General features: G+C 36.2%; 2 protein-coding genes across 7 annotated transcripts in view; both read left to right on the forward strand.

Moving 5' to 3' along the window:
* Positions 1-9199, forward strand: part of dtnba (dystrobrevin, beta a) — a 32144-nt gene extending 22945 nt beyond the window's left edge. For 2 of the 3 annotated variants that reach the window (XM_084431848.1, XM_084431850.1), the window contains exons 16-21: positions 1615-1711; positions 3223-3388; positions 3708-3797; positions 5410-5460; positions 7696-7726; positions 7811-9199. In XM_084431848.1, coding sequence (XP_084287974.1) covers positions 1615-1711; positions 3223-3388; positions 3708-3797; positions 5410-5460; positions 7696-7700 — 409 coding nt within the window. In that variant the 3' untranslated portion in view covers positions 7701-7726; positions 7811-9199. The remainder of the gene's footprint in view (positions 1-1614; positions 1712-3222; positions 3389-3707; positions 3798-5409; positions 5461-7695; positions 7727-7810) is intronic. The other variant, XM_084431849.1, reaches the window with a different exon arrangement.
* A 1927-nt stretch (positions 9200-11126) lies between these two features.
* dnmt3aa (DNA (cytosine-5-)-methyltransferase 3 alpha a) overlaps positions 11127-16095 on the forward strand; it is a 46967-nt gene continuing 41998 nt past the window's right edge. For 3 of the 4 annotated variants that reach the window (XM_084432895.1, XM_084432896.1, XM_084432897.1), the window contains exons 1-2: positions 11127-11279; positions 13282-13460. In XM_084432895.1, the coding sequence (XP_084289021.1) occupies positions 13350-13460 (111 nt within the window). In that variant the 5' untranslated portion in view covers positions 11127-11279; positions 13282-13349. The remainder of the gene's footprint in view (positions 11280-13281; positions 13461-16095) is intronic. The other variant, XM_084432900.1, reaches the window with a different exon arrangement.

Consider the following 16095-nt stretch of genomic DNA (forward strand, 5'->3'; position numbering starts at 1 on the left):
AAAAGTTAGCAATCTAATTTTTTTTCTTTAAGAGTTTTGAGTTACATAAAAAGGTAGATCGGTCTAATTTGAATCAGAGATTAATCAAGTTTATGCAATTGGCCCCTGGTTCCTCTCATCATAGTCATGATGTTGCCCATTATAGTTCAGTACAGGCCTCAGAAACGCCTCTCCTCGCAGCAGATCTTCGTTTGTGTGCAACAGAGGAATTCCTGCTGCTGTTTTGATTCGTTTACACATTTTATAAGCTCTTCATGAGTTCTCAGCTGGTCAAATAACATCATTTAGCCCAGCACTGTCACAGTGATTTTGCATATTATGATATGTTCCTGGATCAACATCCTCTATTGATCCTGGAACAAGATTCCTGTCCCTAAACCTACTACCCATAACTTATCCATAAAATCAGAAGAAAAAGATAGGTGAATAAGAATGGTGTAGAAGCACCTAACCCTTTTTTTTAAGTCTAAACTTGATAATAACTTTAAACCTATCCCTCTAATCTGATTGGTTGATTGGAGTGTTGATCCAAGAACATGTTATACTTGGTGAAATCACGTTCACATCATTGATGTGCACACATCAACCCAGCACACATCATTGTTTTGGATGTTCGGTAAGTTCCGTTGCAAAATGTACATCATAAACACTATTTTTTGTTTTGGTTCAGTGACTGTGAACGCTAAGAGAACTAGGCCTATGGCTGTTTTCACACTTGTAGTTTGGTTCTCTTGGTTTGTTTGGTCCGGACCAAAAAATAAAAAGAGTCCTGGTTGGCACTCACATTGGCATTTTAACACGGAACCTAAAGATACAGAACCTTAAGGCATAAGGATATGTTCACAACCTGATTGGTCGGCTTTTATGGCGTGTATATATATTGCGACAGAACTTACTGAACATCCAAAACAATGCTGTGTTCTGGGATAAATGCGCGTTTGTTGTAAGTGCGTGGCTACATATTGATGCTATTTTGACCTGCTGAGAACTCGTGTAGAGCTTTTAAAATGTGTAAAGGAGTCAAAACAGCGACAGGAATCCCTCCGTCACACACTCAAACCAAGATCTGCTGCGAGGAGACGCGGTTCTGAGGCCTGTACTGATCTGTGATGGACAACATCACGACTATGACGAGTAAAAACAGGCATGCCTGAGCATTCTGTCCTTTTTAGGGTCACATCTTGTGACATTATGTCCAGTTTTTGGCTCGTTTACATGTCTTTAGTCCATGTTGTGTTCATATTTCAGTCGAACCGCACCAGAGTTCGTTTGGAAGCGGATCGAGTCCCATCTTTTCAGCGTCTCGGTCCGCTTGTTTGGTGCACCGGTGTTCAGATGGCAGCGCTCACACTTATTCAAATGAACCGCACTAACAGAGCAATCGCACCAGAGTTCGATTTAATCTAAACAAACATGGCGAGTGTAAACACACCCTAAAAGAACCAGGACTAAATGTATCATTTTCTCTTTTGGTCCAAACCAAAAGAACCAAGAGAACCGAACTATAAGTGTAGTGTACAATGGCATAGTGATTAACTAGGAAACCTAAAAATGGCACTTCATTGCAAGAAGGTTGGCGACCCCTGATCTAAAGTGTGTTTGTGTGTGTGTTAGGCAGAGGAAGGATGAGCTGGAGCAGAGGATGTCATCTCTACAGGAGAGCAGGAGAGAGCTCATGGTGCAGCTCGAAGGACTCATGAAACTACTGAAGGTACCGCCACACACAGGCCAAGAGAACACATGGAAAAAATTTGATTTTGGAGTGAACTGTAATATTTCCGCCACCGGAGGGCGTCACTCTCTTTAGCGTTCAGCATCTGAGCTGCTTTCTTTTCTCACACACTTGATCTAGTTTCCCACTTTTTAATTTCTTCTCTTTACAGATTAGAGTTGATAGTTGTTTTCGTCATCTTTTTCTCTCTTCTGTTTTTCACTCCCTCTGCTCTTTTCCTCCGTCTCTGTTCTGTTCTCGCAGGATGAGGAGCAGAGACAAGCTGTGAGTGTGTGTGTGTTTTACTATGCATGAGAGAGAAATTACTTTGTGATTTCCACAAATTTTTTTTTAAATCACACTACAAGACACAAATAAATCTATAGATAAATAGAGCTGTTTAGTTTGGAGTCTGATAACCTGGAAGAGAATTAGCATTTTTGAGAAATTCCTGTTTTTTGTTTGTTTGTTTTTTTTGTGCTTTTTGTTCCTTTAAGAATAGCAGTTTTTGATTTGTAAGTGAAATAAGGTCTATTAACACATTTTGTTCTACAACATTAATCACATACTGCTCTTTTGAGGTCTGACCAGGTGTTGAATAAACCAAACGTGAAATATTTATCACAGACCTTATTTTACCTATAAATCAAAGATTGCTATATAAAACTGCTCAGGAAATTCTGGGCTGGTCTACAAATGGACATCACCACTGAACAGCTCTAGACTGACTGATGTTGTGCTGTTGCTTTCCCACCTATTCAGTCGATCTGTATACATTCACAATACATATCGTTTCAAAGCAGCGTTACAGAAAATGCATGTTTCAGTGTTAAAGCGTGGATAATATCATTTTTAAGGAACTAGCTTGTTGGTTTTAAAAGGAATTTTACAAACATAAAAACTAAAATAGGAAACCTACAGTATAAACTGATCACTCAATTGCAACATTTTGATCATTTTTACAAAATTACTAATTCAAAATATTAAATAATACTATATAGTATATAAATAACACTAAAATAACACTGATGCTCACTCATTTGTAATATTACAAAAACTGAAAATTACAACTAATGTGATTTCCATCTTTAAATATTTTATCCAGTATATTAAGACATAAATATGAGGAATTGAACCTGCACTGCCCTTGTGTGTGTGTGTGTGATGTACTCTGACATACTGTGTGTCTCTTGCTAGTTCATGTGAAAGTTCTTTTCCATTTGTTTATCTTTTATTTTCATTTAGACTTATTTCTCTTTTTCTTTTCCTCCCGATGTCTAACTTCCACTGTCTGTTGTAAGTTCTCACAAAACATGTGTCTTCTCATGCGTTATCAGGAGTGTGTAGCACATATTTTAAGAATTGTGTTTTCCAAAAATGTCATCCTCATGAGTTTGGCTTTAGTTTTGATGTGAATAGGCGTTTACTTGTATAGTCAGTAGTTTTTAGCACGAACAGAAACATTTAGCAGGTGTATCATGTTCAATAAGTAGTATTCATCTCTTTCTCAGGCTCAAGCTTCTGGTTCCTCCCCAAGCCACGCCTCTCCTCGTTCTATGCCAATGCCTGTTCGCTCCCCTTCATCAGGCTCCGCCCCCACAGGCCACACCCCCACCCACGGGCCCCAGGACTCTTTAGCTGGAGTGGGTGGAGATGTTCAGGAAGCATTTGCTCAGGGTAACTTCTTAATTTACCACTATTAAATTAACACAGAGACTAATCTGGGTTTTTTTCCATTTTTTATGAGCGACAGTACTTTTTGTTAGTGACATGAATCATATTTCTGTTGGACTGAACTGGGTAGACACACCCGCTGTGACATCTCATTAGTCCAAAATATGTTCTGATTGGCTGTTGTTGTTGTGTTGTGGACAGGCAAATTACTTGAAAATATGTGGGTTCTTTACCTGTTGCATAGTGTAATAACCTAAACTCTGCATTGACATCAAATCAGAACTTTTTTCTCATCATCATTTTGTGTGTTTTAAATCTACAGGACCTCGCAGAAACCTACGAAACGATCTCCTGGTGGCGGCAGACTCCATCACAAACACCATGTCTTCACTGGTCAAAGAGCTCAACTCGGGTACGAGAGCGTGCATGCAGATAATTCTCATCTGTCGTGTTTAGTGGTTCAGCGGATCACAAAATTTGGCCTCCTCTTGTGCTAGAAATGGTTTAAATTGAATGTTTAAATTTGCAAGACAAAGCATGTGCTTTAAGTCTTTAAGTCTATGATGGTTAAACTTTGCAATTAATCCATGAATCATTAGAGTCACTAGAGACCTCAACCATTGGGACTGGTCCTACGATCTGTTTAACCACTAGTTGTGTTGTATTATGGGTAGTTTGTGTTCTCACAGCTATGGTTTGTTTGTTTTTTAATTGTATTTATATGATATTTGTATTTTTGTAATTGATTTTTTGCCAAGAAAATAGCTTTGAATGCTGACATGGCACTAAATAAAACAATCTGAATCTGAATCTGAATCTCACGGCTATGACAAAGAAATAGTGTGAAAATGTCATGTTACCTGGTAATAGATACACAGTCCTTTTCAGTTTAATTATGTTAATAATTATCTAGCAAAAACCACTGGAAAGTAATTGAAAGAAAGCTTGTTTCTTTTGGACATGGTAGTATAATAGGAATGTTTGAATAAGTAGATTTCTTTTCTTTTTTATTAATTTTAAAATGAATTAATTTCATTTTTGTTTTAGTAATATTTAGGTGCTTTTGTCATAATTTTTTTTATTACATTATTTTAAAAGAATTGTATTTAATTAATTAGTTTAATTGTTTTTTTTTTATATTTATATTTCTATATCTAGCGTTAACTTATTTTTTTCAATTTTAGTAATAGCTTGTTTGCATATGACGTCACGTCACTGCGTTGCCATGGCGCGAAATGCAGATGGAGGGCAGGAAGTGATTTGTTACATTTAGGAAGCACTATAACAAACTCAAAATGCCGATGTTTTGCGTCGTTTATGGTTGCTCAAATCGATTAAACCACGAGGAGTTTTATCGTGTACCAAAAGTTGTTGTTCATAAGGGGGAAAAATGCAAGAAATTGACCGAAAAACGCCAGAAAAAAATGACTTGCAAACCTACGTCTGTGGTCGGGAGGAGCCGAATCATAAAACGCCCGTGTGTGCAGTGATCACTTAGTCAAAGGTGAATTAATACAATTTATGTGGATGTTTGTGTAACGTACCAGTTTCTGAACTTTGTAAAGTTAAAGTAATTGTTTCTTCTTTTCTTTGAGTTTGTAAGTTACCCCTGTAACTGAAGACAAATGTAACGTTACAGGCAAATCTTTCAATTCAATTGAAAAATCGCTCCTCTTCATAACGTAAGGATCACGTCCAACATATGTTTACATTTTTTGTTATATTTTTCGCTTGTAATAGCGTCTAAAGTAGTACAGTTCGGACTTTCCTCCATCTTGTCCATTCCGCTCTTCACTTCCTGCCCTCCATCTGAATTTCGCGCGTCATCACAATCACGTGACTGCAAACCACCTATTTTAGCACTTTAATTTAAGCTTATTTTATTTCAGTATGTTGCCAAGGGGAGATTTCTTTTTAAAGTTTTCATTATATTCATTATTTATAAATCTATCTATCCAGACAAACAAACAGATGTGTGTAATATATTTACTGTGTATATATTTATTATCTTCTGTTGTCTTTAGTAGAGGATGGAGGAGAGGAGGAGGAGAGACTGCAGAATGGCAAAGACAGAGGTATTTCCCTTCACGTCAGAACTGCATTACCCAGAATGCATCTGTGCTACTGAATCCTGACATCCGTGGTTCCTTTCAGTTGCTCTTGCTACATGAACAGCAATGATTTCATGAGATTTATCCTCCTTGCACACAACAAAAGCTCATAATGTTTTACAGGACGGGGTTTGTGTGTGTCTGGCGTGTGTCTGTGCTGTCTGAGGGGGCTCGTTAGTGCTTAACTACTCGTTAGTATTAATGAGGAGGCTGTTTACGAGTGTGTGGGGGGGGTGCTGGATGTTTTTTTTTACACTAATTTCCTGTAGGGTCAGAGGGGTCCTATACACTGAATCTTTATGAGCAGAACCCGTACTGGGAAACACCTTCATTATAGTGCTCGTTCTTTCTCTTTCTTCATAGTAGTCATTCATCTCTCCATCCAGCTTCACCGCTCTTGTTTTATTGGTCTGCTTCTGATGGCCTTTCTTTGCCAGTTTCAGACACCAATCGTTAAATTAGGCTTTAAGCAAAGGTTTGGTCAAAATTGTTGTAGTGCACTTAAAACATGCCTCTGGTAAAATGTCCCAATGTTTTTTGATCATATATATACGAAGAGTTCAGATGCAAAAGCCTCTAAATGCCATCTGAAATAAATTTTCTTCTAGAATGATCATTTTTATGAAGCTTGTGTATTTAAGTTCAGTAATTTCACTTAAATGACAATTAATAGGTAATCTTCATTGCCATTTAAGTGAAATTACTGAACTTAAATACACAAGCTTCATAAAAATCATTCTATAAGAAAATTTCAGATGGCATTTAGAGGCTTTTGCATCTGAACTCTTCATACATACACACACCCATTTACAATATCTTGTCTCTAGACCACAAAATAGTTAACTTGAACTGGAACGTCCCAAGCTAAGTTTATAAATAATAATATATGCTGGGATATAATGCTCTCAAAAGTTATTTAGCTGTAACATCAAGGTGGATATTAGAAAGAGAATTTAACCTTGATATAATCAATAATCAATTGTTTACTATGCCAAAACATAGCTGCAATGTTGACTATTTAAGAAATGTGTCACATGATCCTTCAGAAATCACTCTAATATGCTGATTATTATTTTTTTTAAATCAATGTTGAAAACAGTGGTGCTGCTTAATATTTTTGTTGAAACCGTAATAAAAAAATGTCAGGATTCTTTGATAAATAGAAAATCGAACATTTATTTGAAATCGAAATCTTTTGTAACATTATAAATGTGTCACTTTTGTGTCTTTACTGTCACTTTTTTATTAAATTTCTAAATAAAAGTATTAATTTATTTAAAAAACAAACAAAAAAACTAATCTTGCACACCCCAAACTATTGAACGGTAGTGGTTATGCATATAATTTGCACCAAGTACAGTTGGAAACATAAATGCATAAAGAGAAAAGTAAAGATTAAGATAAAATCCCCAAAATGTTGTGTTTTGTTGATGGCTATTTATTTTTAAAGACATTATTTATTCATACAATAATGAGGGACACAAAAGCCAGCTGTTTCATATGCACAGTTGTTCTACACTTTGTAAAACGTGTAGTGGGTCTGTTTAATTAAAAACACTATGTAGGTTAAACAGGGGTTGAGGGAACAGGCTGATAGATTATCTTCTCAATTAGTTACTGTTCTGAGCTGAAGCCGCTTTACTAATTCCAGATAAGAGAATTAATGGATCACTAGAGACCTCCAGACAGCTTCTCCGTGAAGTAACCAGTGCATCTGAATATTACACTTCATATCTTAGCAAAAGACTCGCACTAGATATTTCTTTATTAACCCTATAAAGCCTACTACTGCATCATATTTGATATGCACATTTCTAAGGCCTCCAAATGATCAACATGATCAAAACCGCTGTAAAATCTTCTGCATGCCATCTGTCATCAAAATCAGTAAAGATTTCACAGCCAAAAGACTTGTATAAAGTAAGCGTAAAGATAGCTTTTATATTGTTATTAATATTTGATGATGAACACTTACTGGACTGAAGCAACTTGTGTTTACTTGATTATCCATACATCATTTTTATTTTAATTTTTTCATTTTATGCAAGTAAAAATGAAATATACTGTATACCGATGTACCAAATATGGAAAATAATCATTTTTTAAAATATTTTATTTATTTTGTCTAAAGGTTTAATAAACTGTTCCATTTAAAGACTTTACAGTTTTATAAGTCTTTGTTTGTGGGTTTTCTTCCAGGTTAAGCCAAATATGAAGCAAGCAGTGTCACGTGAGTATCACACGGTACAGGACATCTATAGGTGTGCTGCTTTGTTCACCTTGAATATTTGATTTGATCTTTTTTTTTTTTCAGGTGTGGCGTCACCATGCAAACGCTTTCTGCTGACATCACCACAAAGACAATGACCTCTGAACCCATGCTCAGCCAATCAGAGAGAGTTCAGGGATTTGGCTGGGACGTGGCTTCCTGTGGATTGCTTAAGAAGGAACATGTTTTGTTGTTTTTCAATGTTTTTTACTCTTCTTTTTTTGTGATGCAGATTTAAGGGGTTTGTGTTGCAGGCCTGCTAGTTTGACTAGTTATTCTCATTTGAATTTTGTTAGTTTGTGAGTTTGAAAGCTTTTGAAAAACTGATGCACCCAAAGACTATCGAGAACGGGACGGAGTGGACTGAGGTGGAAACGGAATGGAACGGAACGCAATAGAATGTGATTCACGATTGAAGGACAAGCATGATGAGTTGATGATTGGCTGGCTGAGGTATGTGGGCGTGGTTTGTGAGATGTGGGTGTGGCCATGTTGATTTCGAGGACGCAGTTGCTGCGAATGCCGTAAAAACGACCTTCTAAAGGAACTAAATTAAAGGGTCGAGCTGTACTGTAATTTATTTTTGATTCACTTTTTTTTAATTTATTTTCACCAGACAAACAGCATTTCAGAAGCCTTTCAATGTACATTTGAGGAAATATTTTGGTAATTTCAAATGATCGATTTCCGATTTCCGCTTCCGCGTTTATGTATATTTAAGATCAGAATGATTTAGTTTTATAGATTTTTAAACAGGTACTTTGATAAAGAGGCGGATTACTTACTGTGCTCCTTTTACTGGAGAGTTTTACCCATTATTTTTATCGTTTTTTTTTCTAGAGGCACTGTTTTTAGTCAATATTTCCTGTGAACAAACATTTCTTTAACTACAAACATATGCACACACACATCTGACCTGCTGTGTGTTTTTCTGGGAGTGTGTGTGTATTTGTGTGGTATGTTTGCCTCTAATAGTTGCGTGTGTTTGTGCAAAGCTGCAATGTGAATCATATTGATGCCTTCATTTCATTTTATTCTTGAATACCTGCCAAAAATGACTTGTCGATTTTAGTGTTTTTGAAGTTTTCAATCTTATTTACTCGTATAAAAATTGCTGTTGTTTTTCGCGCCAAATTCATTCATGGACTCGTTTGTTGATGGTGCTCTTCGTCATGTGATTGTACCTGCAGTACACGTGGCTTCATGACATCACTTCCTGTGCCCTTCGGGTCAAGAGCTCTTCTGTTTTGGCCGAGATTATCATTACGGTGCCGGTAGCCGTAGTGTTTCGCTATTTCCACCGAACAACTCTTTCATATATATTTCAAAAAAAGCTAATTTTACAGAAATAACTCTGGAATGAAGCCGTGATTCACACACATGTGATTTCAACTGATGATTTGTTGTTTTCAGAATAAATATTATAAAAATAAACTTTTTGACTGGAGTGTTGTTTCTTTCTATCTGAAGTTTTTCTCTCTTTAACTTTCTATTTGTTTCTTTAATTCTGTATGTTTGGTTTTCCTTCAGGTCCCATACAGGCCCAAAGCTTTCTGGGTAATATGATGCTCTCAGTGGTTGCGGCCACATTTACACTTCAGTGCACGAAAACATGTACTTTGCTGGTGATGGGACTGTGTGTATTATAGTGTGTATAGTATTGGTTGCACAGAATGCCAGGATCCACTTGCTTCACTGTTTGTATGAGTTTTTCTGCACGTTTAGTCCTGTGAGTGTGGTTCGAGATGAGAGCTGTGAGCTCCTCTCTCTGAGTACCTGTGTGACAGACAGAGAGAGAGAGAGAGAGAGACAGGCAGTCGGACGGTCTCTGTGCACTGCCAGCGTGAGCAGGCGTGACGTGGGGTGAATTTTAATGAGAGGAGCTTGAACAGACGTTCTCTGGGGGAAATCTGTGTGTGTAACAGAGTTAGACGGTGCATGGATTCACTCAAGGACACGATCGCTCAGCAGTCTCACAGTCTCTGGCTGTCTCTTATGCTGTATTACAGTTACATTATGTCGTGTCCCTTAAAACAAAAACTTTGCGTGTGTATATATATATATATATATGTATGTATATGTATGTATATATGTGTATATATGTATACGTGTGTATATATGTATATACGTGTGTATATACGTGTGTGTGTATATATACGTGTACACACGTACACATACATACATACATACATACATATACACATACATACACACACACATACACACACACATACACATACACACACACACATATATATATATATATATATATATATATATATATATACATACACATACACATATACATAGTGTTGGATAAGTTACTCTAAAAAGTAATTCATTATAAGCTACTAATTAGTACATCTTCAACTGTGTAATTAGAGTACTGTACTAATTATTCTCTCTAAAAGTATTGGCTTACTCATTACTAATTGTATTCTAAATCCCATCTCAACCTCGACCAGTTGAACAATAAAAGGATAGACATGAAACTGCACTTTTGATTCTTTCAAATAAACAATGTACAATTGCATAAATTATTCTTGAACTGACCGAGAGAGAAGGTTACATTAAAAACATACAATTTAACATTAAAATTTGATGTTTGATTGTCTATACAATTTTTAATGCAATTGGGATCAAGTATCCCTTACTTTACTTATTTTTACAAAGATATATATATTTAAGTTTCAGGACTGCATTTTTTAATGTATTTGGCAGTTTATACCATTTTATTACTATGTCATAGCACTTACAATTCTGTATTTATTTTATTATTTGTTAGAAATTAATTTATTGGTAGTTTATAGCATTGTATAGCACTTACTATTTTATAGCACTTACAATTCTGTATTTATATTATTATTTGTTGGGAATTATTTAGTTGTTTAATTGTACATGTAAGTGATACATGGTCTTAACCAAACCCGTAACCCTAAGCATACCCGTTGGTGACCCTCTTGAAATATTTAACCTAATTTGTTTCATTGTATGAGCTGCGGTCCTGAAACTTCAGCCTCCGGTATTGGGGGAATATAATATTGGGAATGGGAATGGGAATGGGATATTCCCTGTAATCACCAGCATAAGGGACCTTGACTGACCCTATGCGGTGTTCCCCTCACAGCCTTATGATGAGCCAAATTACCTACTGGGAAACCAGGCCGTAGTAACCAAAGTGTAAGAAAAACAAGAACATATCACAGACATGTGTAACCAAGCTATGTCAGACGATTAAACAAATTTATAATGCTTTAAATCTCGCATTTTATCGATCTCTTTAGTGTGTGAGTGAGGACTGTGACGTCACTGCGACCCAACAAAACGGTCTCTAGGACCCAGCGAACTCCTTTCCGCTGACGGCCCTCTGCGGCGTCTGAGAGCCCGAGACGCCGGAGACCGGAGAGGAGAAGGCCGGTGCCGGGGAGGGTCAGGACGGGGAGAGACGCGGAGGGAAGACGGGCAGTTCGCGACCACCGGGGGGTTCAGGCCCGGGGCATGCATGGCGAAACGGGTAAATCACACACATACACTCACACACACCGAGCTTCTGTCCGACATATGAGGATGAGGATGATGATGATGACGATGAAGAAGGTGGTGAAGATGATGAATTCAGATCTGCGCAGATGTGCGTTTTAAAATCCAGCAGCTTTCGCTTAAAAATAGCTTTTCTTAAATCCGCACGCTTAAGTTCATTTGACATGTAAATTCAGTTCATTTCGCTTTAGGGAAATGAATGTGTGAATGACGCGAGCAGAAGTCTGTCAACCGGCGTTATACATGATCATCAGCGTTTAATGCATTATTAATCAATAACTTTGACTTTAGCACAACTCAGACTGTTCCTTTTATGTGAAATGTGAAGTTTAAAAAGGAAGACAGAGCTGTTCTGGTTAATCTTGAGATGTTAATTATGTGAGGCCTCTTTCAGGATTATTATATTTGTGCAAATATTAGCCTATATGTAGTAATATTGTGTTACTCAATGGTTTTTGACGTTGTTGTATAGGCTATTTTAAAATTCCTAAAGCCTATATAAAGATGGATTGAAAGCTCTAGTCTATCTGACCTATTAGGATATTAAAGCTCATCATGTCTCTATGTATCATTAATTGACAGCAATAAAATGTGCGTTCTTGAGTTTTTTTTTTTTTTTTTTGTGGTTATTCATGAAGGCCTGTCCACACCTGTGTCAGGTGTCATGAGTTACACTGTCTGTGAATCAATCAGGTCTCAGTTGTGATCACACAGTCATGCATCTTCTAAAAATATTTTACAGTAAAGGGGAACCTCTTAAAGTTCCTTAATAGCCAAACAAATGCATTAAAATGGAGTATACTGGTGCTTTATAACCCCTGAAACCAACATGCTGATCCGAAGAACCTACAACCCTATTGTGTGTCAGATAGATCTATGTTGAGGCTGAATTTCCTTTTCCCAATGGTTCATTGTGTGTTTAAAAATACTTAAGTTGTATGTCATTAATTAATCAAAGGTCACAATGTAGGCCTAGTTATCTAAAAAGATGATAAGGCTACAAAAAGAAACAAACTTAAAACATTTACGTGTGTTACATCACTCTAAATATGGACAAAACCATATTGAGTAGGCCTACAAAAATGTAATAAAAAAAATTGAAACCAAGCTTTGTCCATATTTGACCCAAACATGAGTTGAAACATCCCAGCGTTTTTTTTTACAGTGATGTATTTACATTTCGTGATATTTATATAAACCGACTAAATTCTGTCAACTAATGATTTGTAAAGCATTACTATATAATGTAGTAGCCTAATGTTAGTTCTTAATAATATTTATTTTAAAGATTTCCTCAATCTAGTGTTGACAGACAGTCTGAATATGAGTGTTGAAAACACTTGTTGTGAAAGGCTTCGACACAACATAAGAAAAGTTCAAGCAGTCAAATAAAAGAGTGTGTACTGATGAAGAGCGAATCCTGCTTAATTTAAAAATCCCATTTTACATTTACATGTTGTTATGGCAGTTTTGTGTTCGAGAGTTTCATCCAAATTTCTCAACAAATCAGAATTTCAGGAAAGTCATTTCGCTCTTCATCAGTAAAAGCTCTTCATCTCACTGCTCTCCTGATATATCGGAGGTTTTTGAATGAGATTATGTTAAAGTTAATGAGATGTTATAAATAAATGAGAGAGCCGCCGACGTTTTCCCCCAGAGCGTCACGCGCGTTTTGACGCGACGCGTCCGACTGGCAGAGATTCAAGCACCGCCATGTTACTGACTCTCCACATTAAACCTCAAACTGGCTGCTGTTTGTCTTCTGTGGACACAAATTATGTCTTTTTTACTGACTGTTGTGATGTGAAAACATGGGAAACGTTATACACACGCTTCTCCACTTGTGCTGTTATAAGATGTGTCGCTTTTATAGACCTAACCAGAAAAATATTTCACACAATCATACACTATTTATGTATAAATATAAATGTTTACTCCAGAAATTAACACGGTCTTTGTTGTGTTTGGTTCTGCAGGGAGAAGAAGGATTTGATGGTCTGAAGGTGGATCAGTTTCATCGCCACAAAAGTCTCTCAGCATTTTAATGTCTTTTATTTCATTTGCGTTGATTTCAAATGCATCGATCAGGCCTGTAGTGTGTTTTTGTTTCATCATGCCTCTCGATCTGGACTGTGACGCAGCGACGAATAAAACGGTAAGAGAGAAAGGATACTTATTTCGTCACTAGTTTGATCTGTTTTTGAGTGTGTGTGTGTGTGTGTGTGTGTGTGTGCGGGGGAACCGTGCGGAAGCCGCCAGACAAGGGCATAAAAAGCGAGAAGAAAAACCAGACTGCGAGTAAAACACAAGTCTATGCGGTTTAAAAGACAGCAATAGTTCGATCCAGTTATAAACACCGAAGCGCGCGCCTGTACTACTCAGGTTCGTTAATCCGACTTCGTTAATTATGACGGATCGTTTTACTTTTGTCGTGTCATACGGTGACAAAGACATCATAATGCTTTTTCAGTATAGGCTATAAACTAAACGACGCTTGAAAATGGTTTTAAGGGAACGAACTATAGGCCAGATAAAACAGTTGTCTCTATTCATAACGGATAACACAAAAATGCGTTCTCATTTCTTTGTAAAAGTTAGCTACTTAGGCTATATCTTTTATGAGTTTATAACAGGGCTGCCAACTTTTGAGTTTACCTTGGAGTGAGAACTATGGATTGGGGGGATGTAAAAAAAAAGAAAAAAAAAACCCTTTAAATGCAATAAGTGTAGGCTTGTGATGTCAAAACATTTGGCAGCCTAACTAAATATAATTGTATTAAGTGTAGTGACAACATGTTACCATGTTTACATGGTGCAGTGACTGGTAGGCTACTGCTTTTATTATCGCTTGATACAAATTTTACAATTTAAATTCAATTAAATTCATGTGGTTTGATTCCGATTTTGATTCAATATTGATTCATTTGGATAGTACAGTAGATACATGTTAATTTTTCTCAAGAAAGAAATTCTCACTTAATGCTGTAAACAGGCTACAGAGAGCCCTGTCAGCTGGTATTATTAAAGGTTTAAACTCAAATGAAATATAATGCGACATTATAATATTTTAATGATATAAGTAAAAAATATAATAAATATTTAATATAGTGCACATATTTAGCAAAATACTCATTTATAGGCTACTAATACTAAATATATTATAAAATAAAAAAATTTCTAGCCAACTAACGTGCTATGGTCATTAAATGGCTTTCCTGAGGTAAATGTAACGTTATGTGACATTGTTCTCCAGCTGTTTTATTGACCTCTTTCCGCGGTTAAAAAACACTGATTGATCAATATTATGTACGAGGCATTTACATTTCGATAAGTTGTACTGTATCTTTCAACATACCTATTATTGTTTATTCGTGTTTATTTACTATTAACTAGTAGTAAAGAGAGATGATCGGTTCACGTGCCGCTTTAACTGAGGCGCTACAGCGATTTGTCACATTTAAAAGCGCCAAAACGGTATTTATTGTTTGAATTTCGTAATAAAATTGACAGAATTTGAGAGCTGAGAATTAGTTTCATATCAATAGGAACATAATGAGGACGTTCCCTTTAATCTGCGTCAATCAAAGCGTTTGTCGGTTATAACCATAGACTGTAAAAAAACTTTTAGTGTTTTGTTTTGCGTACGTCACTCACTTAATTATGGAAGCTTTTTTCCGCCACAAAATAAAAAAGACGAGTTTATATCTCACAATTCAGACTTTTTTTCTCGCAATTGCGAGTTTACATCTAATTCAGAATTGTGAGATATAAACTTGCAATTCTGAGAAAAAAAGTATTTCTGTTTTTCCTTAGAATGGGACTTTATAACTTGCAATTGCAAGTTTATAGCTCACAATTCTCAGAAAAGTCAGAATTGCAAGATATCAATTTTCAACTGCGAGAAAAAAGTCAGAATTGCGACTTTATTTCTCGCAATTCTGACTTTATAACTCGCAATTGCAAGTTTATCTCGCAATTCTTTTTTTCTATTTACTTTTTTCTCAGAATTGTGAGAAATATAGGCTAGTCAGAATTGCGAGATATAAACTCGCAATTGCGAGTTATAAAGTCAGAATTGCGAGAAATAAAGTAAAAATTGCAAGATATAAACTCGCAAATTTGACTTTTTTTCTCAGAATTGCGAGTTTATATCTCAGAATTCTGAGAAAAAAAGTAAAAATTGCGAGTTTATATCTTGCTATTTTTACTTTATTTCTCGCAGTTCTGACTTTATAACTCGCAATTGTGAGTGTATATCTCGCAAATGCGAATTTTAATTAGATGTAAACTCGCAATTGTGAGAGAAAAAGTCGCAATTATCTTTTAAAATGTTTTATTCTGTGGCAGAAACAAGCTTCCATACGAGTTGACGCGGTGATAATGATGCTTGAAAGTAGTTAATGGGATAGTTCATCATTTACTCGCCCTCATGTCGTTCCAAACCCGTAAGACTTTCGTTCATCTTCGTAACACAAATGAAGATCTTTTTACTTTAGGCTTTTATTCACTTTTAAACATTGATCAGCGAGCATAAACAGAAGCTCGACCGAACTGGCTTGACACGCAAGAACAAACCTCTTGCGGAAGCTCAAACGTGCTGCGTAACGTGAGAATGAACCTCATTGGTTCTCGCACGTCAGGCGAACATGATTGAGCTTCCATTTAGTGTTGTGTAAGTTGATGAATGTTTATATGTGAACAAAAGCCTGAATTCAATGTTTTTCTTCATCATATAAAGTGATCGTGTCTCTTCAATAAATTTTGACTAAATCGCTCAATTCATATGGATT

The sequence above is a fragment of the Rutilus rutilus genome (genome assembly GCF_951802725.1).
Source record: "Rutilus rutilus genome assembly, chromosome: 15".
Classification (NCBI taxonomy): Eukaryota; Metazoa; Chordata; class Actinopteri; order Cypriniformes; family Leuciscidae; genus Rutilus; species Rutilus rutilus.